The sequence below is a fragment of the Talpa occidentalis genome, unplaced genomic scaffold (genome assembly GCF_014898055.3).
Source record: "Talpa occidentalis isolate TD23 unplaced genomic scaffold, MPIMG_talOcc4v2.1 talOcc4.3, whole genome shotgun sequence".
Classification (NCBI taxonomy): Eukaryota; Metazoa; Chordata; class Mammalia; order Eulipotyphla; family Talpidae; genus Talpa; species Talpa occidentalis.
In genome coordinates, this window is record NW_023603184.1 from 2,208,219 (window position 1) to 2,218,344 (window position 10,126).

Here is a 10,126-nt window from a genome sequence, read left to right on the forward strand (position 1 = left end):
GTAATTTGAAGCATTTTCTATAACTGAATAGGATTACAGTATAAATTATTTCTTAATCCATCTGTTATTAGATTCTAGGTTGTTTCATAAGGGTCAAACTGTCTTAAGTGTCAGGTTTAACAATGGTGTGATGGTGGGGTGAAATGCATATACTTCCACCAAAGTGATACACATTTACATGGAACATATGTGTTTATGACAATGAAAAATCATAACTTTCTGCCTTTATATGTGGAAAAATGTCCTGTTCTCTCTTCTTTACCTAATAAAGTCACTGTGGCTAGAAAGTCAGCACCTCTGAGTTCTCTTGTTAGACTTTTGTGGGTAGAGTGATCACTTTCTGAATTGTTTCTCTCTTCTACTTTGTAGCAGAAAATTTTAGTGCATCTCATACCATGTACAATACTGTGAAAAAAACCAAATTTGTAAAGTTGGGTTGACTGTTAATAATAAAAGTTTAGGTTGTCACAAGACCAGAATGTCTAGATAAGTGGCAGAGGGAGAGAGTGACAAAGAATGCAGAGACCATGGTAAGATCTTTGCAGATATCAGTGGGAGAATGTGTCACCAGTGAAGTGTTGACATATTTCTCTCCTTTACAAGTACATTAAGGAGTATTTGAACTCAAGAATCAGATAATTTGTATCTCTTGGTTGAGGATGAGTGGATAATTAGATACTTGATAAATGAGAAAAAAAGGTAGCACACTGTTTTCACTTCTACCTATTTGTTCTATGTGTGGGGAAATAAATAATACAATGCTGAATTACATTTTTCCAAGTTTTTCATAAATTACTACTTTCTAATACTTGAATGTAAGACCTTGAACTATTTCTACTACAACTCATTATGGTATCTTGTCCAAATGACTTTAATTCTAGATTTTATATTTTAACAATTTTATCCTAGATATAAAAAATTCATTCACTAAACATTCATTTAATGGTCCTTTTGTGTACCAAAACAAACAAAAAACCCAAAACCAAAATCAAAATTCAGACTGAAAAGGTATGACATAAACATCAAAATCCATGAACTATATCATTATTTTATATCTTTATTAATTATGCTATTCATTGGATTGGAATAGATGATAATCTGTCATGCAAAAAGTCCCATGAGAATAAACCCCTGATCACCCACAGAAATAAGATCAAAAAGATTACAAGCTAGTGCAATCACATTGTGTAAATCCCAAGACTCTAATCCATGTGAGTCTATATAAATTATTTTTTTCCCTGGAGTTTTTACTTGTAGATAACATTGCAATTATAATTTTTAGGATGAGTTGAAAATACTTTAGGGATTCCAGATTTGAAGACTCCAAATTGCAAGTTGGGTATAAATCATTCCCAGCATCTCATCCCTTGGACCACTAGTGTCTCTGAGAGTCTTTTCTGGAGTCAGGTAGGAATGAAAATTCTGACTTCAGTAGTTGCACTTTCTGTTTTTGTTTCAATTGTGGATCTTTATCAATAGGAGTCAGATGACAACAAAAGCAGATTTACATGTTAGCTTAATTTCTTAGCCAGTTAAAATGAATCAATGTGTATATCTTATTTAGATTGTTCACTAGAAAACATTTAAAAAATGGAATTATTTTTACACTAATTTTGGGTTCATGCATTTTATCAGCCACTGTACTTTGCTCTTATATGTGTGAGATGCTGGAATAAAAACCAAGGTGAGGAGGAGGAAAATACAGAGGTGTGATTTTTTAAAAGAGCATCAGTGGAATACCTTCAAGAGAGAAAAATTAAAATGTGTGCAAATTATATGAGATTATTTAAAATATTTAGAACTCTCTCATGGGATTTTTGCATATGTGCTAATTTGCCATATGCCTTATCTCAAATAGACAACTAATAAGCAACCATTGTCAATTGTTAAAGATGATATGATGAGCAAACAATTTAGGGCTATTATTTAGGGCTTAGCTGTTCAGATTCTGTGTTTAAGGGTAGAACAGGCTTATATCTTCCTGTGATTAATATAAGCTCTGGTATAACATATTCCATTTCCTCTGAGTGCTTAGATTTTTTTCCTGCCCATTCATATTTCCTCCCCATTTATGGGATGCCTCTTCCAAGCTCAATCTTTCCTCCAAGTAATTTTTTTTTTGATCATGATAAATTTAAAAGTGCCTTAAATTTAGTATCTCACCAGTGGTACTACTGAACAGAGTTTCATAACTAATGCAGAGTATATCTCCTTGTACTTTGTTTAACTGTTGAGATACAATGAATTTCACAGTCTTTGGGGCTTGCTCAGAGTGGAGTGAAAGATCCTTGGCCTAAGGAGAACACTGGAGATGCTACAGGCTCCTTCAATGAGTAAGCATAGAAAAGGTTGCGTATTCTGCCCACCATCTATAGTTTCCTAACTCACTTGCTTACATAAAAGACTTGGAAATTTACTGCAACATAGAAACCACATTTTGAGTTGGGGAAACTGTTATATTGGAGTTTGGAGGTGAAGATGGTGGGGGGAGGGTGGTCTAATGCTGAAACCTTGCTATGTAGTTAAAAAGAAGGTTGTGAAAAGAGTAACTAAACCAGTCATGATTGGTGTATTTCTTAGCTATAAATCAGGGTTGTTAGGTGTGATAAATTTTGCCCATGAATCCTCCTTGGTCTTACCTTGCCTTGAAACAAGACATTAGCCCCAGCTGGACTGTGGATGGCAGAAATGCAGTGTTGTTGCTCTGGGGACTTGTGAGAGCCATTTCCTGTCCTGATAATCTGATCTTTGCAAAAAGAATGATTCTCCCTTGATTAGCTTTTGTTTTATAGCTTCTGGACATTTCAGTGTGTGATAAAGAAGGTTGAACTAGTAACATATGCTGCTAAAAAGCATGAAATACAATTGTTGTTCCACCAGTAGCACCCCGTAAATGCTTTCTGGGGTAAATGAAAACAATGGGATAAAAGAAATTCTGGTCTAAGTTTTGGTGCCTCCCCTTTCCCCGTATCATTCTTTCTTTTGCATCATTCATACAAACTCTTCTGAGTGAAATTCCTTCATCAATAATTCAGAGATTTGTTGTGTCCAAGTTTGGGGTCTTCATCTAGGAATATTATGATTTCCTGTATTTTATGGATATAGCAGTAAAACTGGTCTCAGAATATTTCTTTCAAATACCTATAATTTATGACTCTCAAAGGCTGAACTTCTAAATATGTGTGCACTGTAAATGAGTGTAAAGTATCGTATTTTCAAATACATCACCATTTTTTTTGAAACTAATCATGGCTCAATGATTAATCCCATCAATTTATAGTGAACAGTAAGTGGTAGTTAGTTGGTGGTGCAATCTAATTTTAAACAACTTTTGGGTCATAAGTCCCCCATTCCAAAATAAGTTGATGGCACAGGGACTGTTCTCTTTGGAAATCATCTGTGTATTAACGCCCAAATAGTAGGGGCCATGACCTTTCTGAAAGTGCCAGAACACATATTCTCAGACTTTGTCTCATAACTGCTATTTGTGGAGATGAATGAGAGAGAAAGAAAAAGAGGGAGAATGAGAGAATGAAAAGCAACATAAGATGGACTGCTCACTCACTTTTTAAATTTATTTTAATTCATTTAAGTCAACAATGCTGGCATCTAAGAAAATAATGAGAGGGAATTCCACCCTGGTGACTGAATTTATTCTCTTGGGATTGACTGATCGTCCAGAGCTTCAGCCTGTCCTGTTCGTGCTGTTCCTGGTGATATACTTGATCACTGTAGGGGGAAACGTGGGGATGTTGATATTGATCAGGATAGATTCCCACCTCCACACCCCCATGTACTTCTTTCTTGCCAGTTTGTCCTGCTTGGATTTGTGCTATTCCACTAACGTAACTCCCAAAATGTTGGTGAATTTTCTATCAGAGAAAAAAACCATTTCCTATGCTGCTTGTTTAGTCCAATGTTATTTTTTCATTGCCATGGTGATTACTGAATACTACCTGCTGGCTGTGATGGCTTATGACAGGTACATGGCCATCTGTAACCCTTTGCTTTACAGTAGCAAGATGTCCACCGGGGTGTGCGTTCGCCTGATTGTGGGTTCCTATGTCTACGGGTTCCTGAGTGGCCTGATGGAAACCATGTGGACCTACCGGCTGACCTTCTGTGACTCCAATATCATTAACCACTTCTATTGCGCCGACCCGCCCCTCATCCGACTCTCTTGCTCGGACACTTTCATTAAGGAGACATCCATGTTTGTGGTAGCAGGATTTAACCTCTCCAACTCCCTGCTCATAATTCTCATCTCCTACGTCTTCATTCTCTTGGCTATTCTGAGGATGCGTTCGGTGGAAGGCAGACGCAAGGCATTTTCTACCTGTGGATCCCATCTGGTGGCGGTGACTGTGTTCTACGGGACACTGTTCTGCATGTATGTTCGACCTCCCACGGACAAGTCAGTGGAACAGTCCAAAATCATCGCTGTGTTCTATACCTTTGTAAGTCCTATGTTAAACCCCATCATTTATAGTCTGAGGAACAAGGATGTGAAACAAGCTTTCTGGAAACTCATCAGAGGAAACGTGCTTTGGAAGTAAAAATCACAGTGTGTCTTTCTTTATAAACTAAATAAAAGATATATTTATGAGAACTGGATCCAATGTTAACTGCTTTGACAGTAAAGTCGATTTTAAGTTGGTGATGAAAGGTATAATCTAAGGACAAAGCATGAAAGACATGGGTCTCAAAGATCCACTATTTTATGTGTAACATAAGAGTAGATTTTGTATGTGAAGAGTTGAAAGTTAAGTATATTAAATACAGAGAGGACTTCCTTTATACGCTTTTAACTTTATAAATGTACATGTTACTTTTACATTATAAAAATGATATTCTTGCAGTAACAGATGCAGTCTCTCATAGAGTATAAAGTCAGAGTTAAATATCTCCTCCCCGCCCACTCTAATCTTCCATTCTTACCTCCCCAATTCCTGCTATTAAGTTTCTTATGTTTCCAGATAATTTCTGCCTACCTACAAACCGTTATATGATCATATATGCACACAGGTACATAAAATTTTTCACACTCATGTTGACTGTAAGGAGCTAATTTTAGTACCTTAAGATTCTGTAGCATTTACTATGCAGGGGCTTTAATCCATGGGTAGGGGGGTGACACTAGTGCCATTCTAGTGCTGGTGAGACTTGCTGCCACCTCCAGGAGAGAGAACTGATGATAACATCTTCTGCCCACACCTGATATCTTGTCCCGGAAATTGAGAGTCACTTTTCAGCAGCTGCATACCTATGGGTGCTATTACAATGTTATGCCAGACTAGTCAGAATCTGAAAAAGAAAAATGTTAGAACCTGTTGTGCTCACACAGGTAGAGGCTACTTTCAATGAAAAAAGAAGTCAAAAACTGTAATCAGTCATGCCTCCAACAGAAATGTTCTCTTGATTGTACTTCAAAACTTGCTTTTCTACCTTACGGCTTATTTCTGTTCAGGATTTCCTACAGGGTAACATTTTTGTTTTCATTAATTTTATATTACCCCATATAATTCATTCACATTTTTATTACTTGGGGCTGTTAGTTAAATACATTTTGAAAGTCAAATTGCCTGCAAATATTTTGAAACACACATACAAAAATATAACTGCTTTAAAAAATAGTAATATTCAATTACTAGTTAATTACTACGCTAAACTTACTATTAATTAATTACCTATAATTACTATACTATACATGATCTATTACTATTAAAGTACACACATACCTGTTCAGTTATGGAAATGTTCCAAACTTTCTGATTTCTGGGTCCATGTGTCCTCTTTTATGGTGAAACTTGGCACAAATAAAAATTCAATAATGATTGCAGTATAAAAAAAAAAAAAGTGAATCCCCTGCTGCAGGGCCTGGCAATGGCTTGATAGTGCTGTCTTTAACCCCTGCACCACCAGGAAGGTCCTGATTTAACTATTTTTTTTTTTCCTGATTTAACTATTGAATGAATCTTTTGGAGTTTAAAGTGCACTTTAGAAGTGGGGTGATGCTCTGATGCATGAACTTAGAAAATCAGAAAGCCTGAGAAAGGAACCATCGATTTGGGAATTGCAATAGATCTAAAAGCATTATTCTGATGATCTTGGGTTAGGAGATCTATCATAATAGAGGTTTCTAGAATATTTGGTTACCTTATTTGTAACCGGTTTCACCTGGGCAGGACCAACTTGTTATATTGATGTCAAATAAAATGATTAACTTACTTTTTTGACTGCAGCGCCTCCTGCTGAGTGTTGGAGGCACTGCAGAGCTCATGCCCAGCAGTGCCTGGATGGCAAGCAGTGGTGAGATCACTACCAAGGGAGATGAAGAAGAAAACACAGAAGAAATGCTTACATCATTCTTAACTTCCATGGTGCAGTCCCTGAGCTATCTTCAAGAAACTTTTAATTGGCAGAATAATTGCTCAATCTTGATTTTTCTTATGCCATAGGGGGCAGGAATCAAACTTATAAATGCAAGCTATAATTTCCCTCACTATTTTTGGAGGCCTATTGATGATTTTCCCTCTGTTCATAGGTAGGCTTCTCTATTTGTTTGTGTTAAGTACTATTCAATGTGTTTCTGTGGTTATTTGAGATCCAAACTCTTTTGATAACAATAAGTGTATGGTTAGATGTAATGATGTTCATAATTGGAGAATTTTTGTTTCTTCTAAATATTAAACAAAGGGGAGACAGAAAGTATGAAATTCTTGTGATGGACATTTATGTTTCACACATGGCCTAGCATTTACATAAATTAAAACTTTTACATCCTCAGGGAAAAAAATCACCCTGCAACAACTTCTTCAAGGTGAGAACACTAAGGATTATTAAGGTCACATTTTCTACAATTGTAGAGCTAATATGTAACACAGTTGTAAGTTTGCAAATCAAATCTTCCTGGTTCCAAAATCTATGAATTCATAAAACTATGAGTTATTCTGTGAGCTGAAGAGCAGCAATAAGCATACCAGAGACATTGTAGCATGACTAATTTTTAAAATTTGGGGAAGTGAAAAGATACAGCAGTAGACCATGTTTCAGAAGTTTGCATCTAAGACTAGGGCTTGGGCGCCTGGAAGGGTATGAATGATTCAGTTTCAGCTTCTCTGCTTAGAGATGATAAAAGACAGGGAGACCCCCCCAGCACACAGCCTGCATGAAAACACATGTACACATGCTGAACAAAAGGCAGCTGCTCAAAAGACATGGGGAGGAAGACAAGGAGTTCTTGAGGTTATTCCAGAGGTGAAGAGAGGAGGTGAGAAGTAGTCAGGGTTGGTGGAGAGAGGAGAGCCAGACCTATGTTGTCAAGTTGGAGATTAAGTTCTGCAAACAGCCAGTGGAAAAGTCATCTGTGGTTAGGGTATGAGAGGAAATTTAAAGAATAAATATGCCTAATGCTTATATTTCATTTTTCATTCTTTGGCAGCAAATACTTTCTTTTTCCTGCACTCCATAGACATGCTCTGTGTGTGTGTGTGTGTTGTGTGTAAGCATTTTGGATTTCTAAATAGCCTAAATTAATAAATTAATAGAAAGACATTTTAAGGAAATTTTAAAAGGTCTCAGGAGGTTATCATCTGCATTATCTAAGCATTAACAGTTTTAAAGTCACAGTGAGTTTTTTGAGCATAAACTCCTGAGGGATTAATTAAATTCTAACTAATAACTTTCACTGGATATAACATTATCTTATACAGTCAGCCTTATGGTGATCTTGAACCCTAATTCGAGAAGTTCGTATTAGACAATGATTTCAATTCCTGCAAGAGCAAAAGAAAATGATGGTTAAACAAGGTATTCAGTTCTCATTTATGCAAAAGTCTGAGCTGGTCTGTCAGTTAAATTGTGCCCTATTTCAGGCATTCTGACACATTTACGCCGATTTTTCTGCCATTTCACTTGATGACCCCCGTGTCTCACCTCTACCTCCACTGTCGGTCTCCCAGGGGAAGGCAAAGGAGCAGAGAGATCTTAGAAAGGGGGAGGGGATCAGAAGTGCACATGTCTCTTTCATGACGTCACTTCATTAGAACCTAGTTTTTGTTGTAGCAAATTTAGCTTGAGAATAAGGGAAGAAAAAGGATGTTTTTATGTTTGTCTTGCTTTATTTACTTTGGCTTTGCTGTATTTTTAAGACCCATGTAGCTCCCAGGACCAGCACGTGGGGTCAGGGGCTTCTGTGAGCTCCGCCCCATGTTGCTCTTCCTTCCCTTTTCACAACTGTGGACAAAATACTGGACAACATCATTTCTGTGGTCAGCGTCATTTTGGGTTGATCATCTAAAAATCCAACTTTGCCAAGGTGTTTTGAACTAACTGCAAGTTTTAGAAGATTTTTTGAAGGCTTGCCTATACATTATATTGGTTGCTATTCATGACAAGATATTGTACATGATAGGTGATAAGAGTCAATCTTTTCACTTTTAGAAGATTTCTCTGTTTCTACTTTTCCTCCAAATAACATCAAGTAATGCTAAAATAATAAAAAATGACTTTTTATAACTTTTAATTTATCATTTAACTCCCTTTCACAAAAAAAAAAAAAAAAAAAAACCTAAGGGATTGTTTTGTATTATGATCTGGAAAAAAACTATTATCTGGACAAGAACTTCTGGTGTCAGATTCTCTAATTCTTATTCAGTTATCCAGTAAATTCATTTAGATACCTGGTGAATGATGCTTAATGGCACAATATGGAATGAAAAAAATTGATTGAGATTAGAAAAAAGTTGAGTGAGGTTAGGTAAAAATGCAGAACATAGACTAAGTAGAAATGGAGTTGGGCAAGAAATATAGTCATAGGAACTAAAACAGAGAAAGGGTCAGGAGGACAATTAGCAAAGGAAAAGACTTACTAGTAATGGAGACCCAGAGTCATTTTGAGAGTTTGCTAACATTTAATAAGGTCCTGGCCTAATTAAGCCACTGTCTAGTGTCTCCTGGGACAAGACAGTCAGAGCAAAGAAAAGAAATGCAGAGAATAAAACTAAAACAATGTATGAAGACAATATGACATTTCTTTCTTTTAAAAAATGTCCGGGAGTTAGTCTACTGGAGCTCTTCCAGGTGTACGGGGGTCTTCAGGTTATCCTCAAGCTTCATTTCACATTTTTGCCAGTCAAGAAAGAATGGGTGAATGAATGAATGTCCTGATCCAAAATTCTCATTTCCATTTAAGGAAATTATGAGAAGAAACTTCACTTCAGTGTCTGAGTTCATCCTCCTGGGACTGACCAATCGCCGGGAACTGCAGATTCTCCTCTTCTTGCTGTTCCTGGCTGTTTACCTGGTCACCGTGGCTGGGAACCTGGGCATGATCATCCTCATCCAGGTCCATGCCCGGCTCCACACGCCCATGTACTTTTTCCTGGGCCACCTGGCCTTCGTGGATCTGTGCTTCTCTTCCAATGTGACCCCAAAGATGCTGGAGATTTTTGTATCAGAGAAGAAAACCATTTCCTACCCTGCTTGTCTGGTGCAGTGTTACTTTTTTATTGCCCTGGTCCACGTGGAGATCTATATCCTGGCTGTCATGGCCTTTGATCGCTACATGGCCATCTGCAGCCCTCTGCTTTATGGCAGCAAAATGTCTAGGAGTGTGTGCATGTCACTCATCATGGTACCTTATGTGTATGGAGCCCTCACTGGCTTCATGGAGACCATGTGGACCTACAACCTGGTCTTCTGTGGTGCCAATGAAATTAATCACTTCTACTGTGCCGACCCCCCACTGATCAAGCTGGCCTGCTCTGATACCTACAACAAAGAAACATCCATGTTTGTGGTAGCTGGATGCAACCTTTCCTTTTCTCTCCTCATCATCCTGATTTCCTACCTTTATATTTTTCCTGCCATCCTCAGGATTCGCTCCACTGAAGGCAGGCGCAAAGCGTTCTCCACCTGTGGCTCCCACCTGACAGCTGTGACCATATTCTATGCCACCCTCTTCTTCATGTATCTCAGACCCCCCTCAGAGGAATCTGTGGAGCAGGGGAAAATGGTGGCTGTGTTTTATACCACAGTGATCCCCATGCTGAACCCTATGATTTATAGCCTCAGAAATAAAGATGTGAAGGAAGCCTTAACAAAGGAACTGGTCAGGAGAAAATGA

The 10,126-nt window shown here is 37.7% G+C and overlaps 2 protein-coding genes across 2 annotated transcripts; both read left to right on the forward strand.

The window, feature by feature from the left end:
• The first annotated feature begins 3,599 nt into the window (after positions 1–3,599).
• On the forward strand, positions 3,600–4,556 carry LOC119254387 (olfactory receptor 1030). The gene has a single exon (XM_037521495.1). The coding sequence runs from the start codon at positions 3,600–3,602 to the stop codon at positions 4,554–4,556; it is 957 nt and encodes a 318-aa protein (XP_037377392.1).
• Positions 4,557–9,196: 4,640 nt separating this feature from the next.
• Positions 9,197–10,126, forward strand: LOC119254388 (olfactory receptor 5M8). Its single transcript, XM_037521496.1, has one exon. The coding sequence runs from the start codon at positions 9,200–9,202 to the stop codon at positions 10,124–10,126; it is 927 nt and encodes a 308-aa protein (XP_037377393.1). The 5' UTR covers positions 9,197–9,199.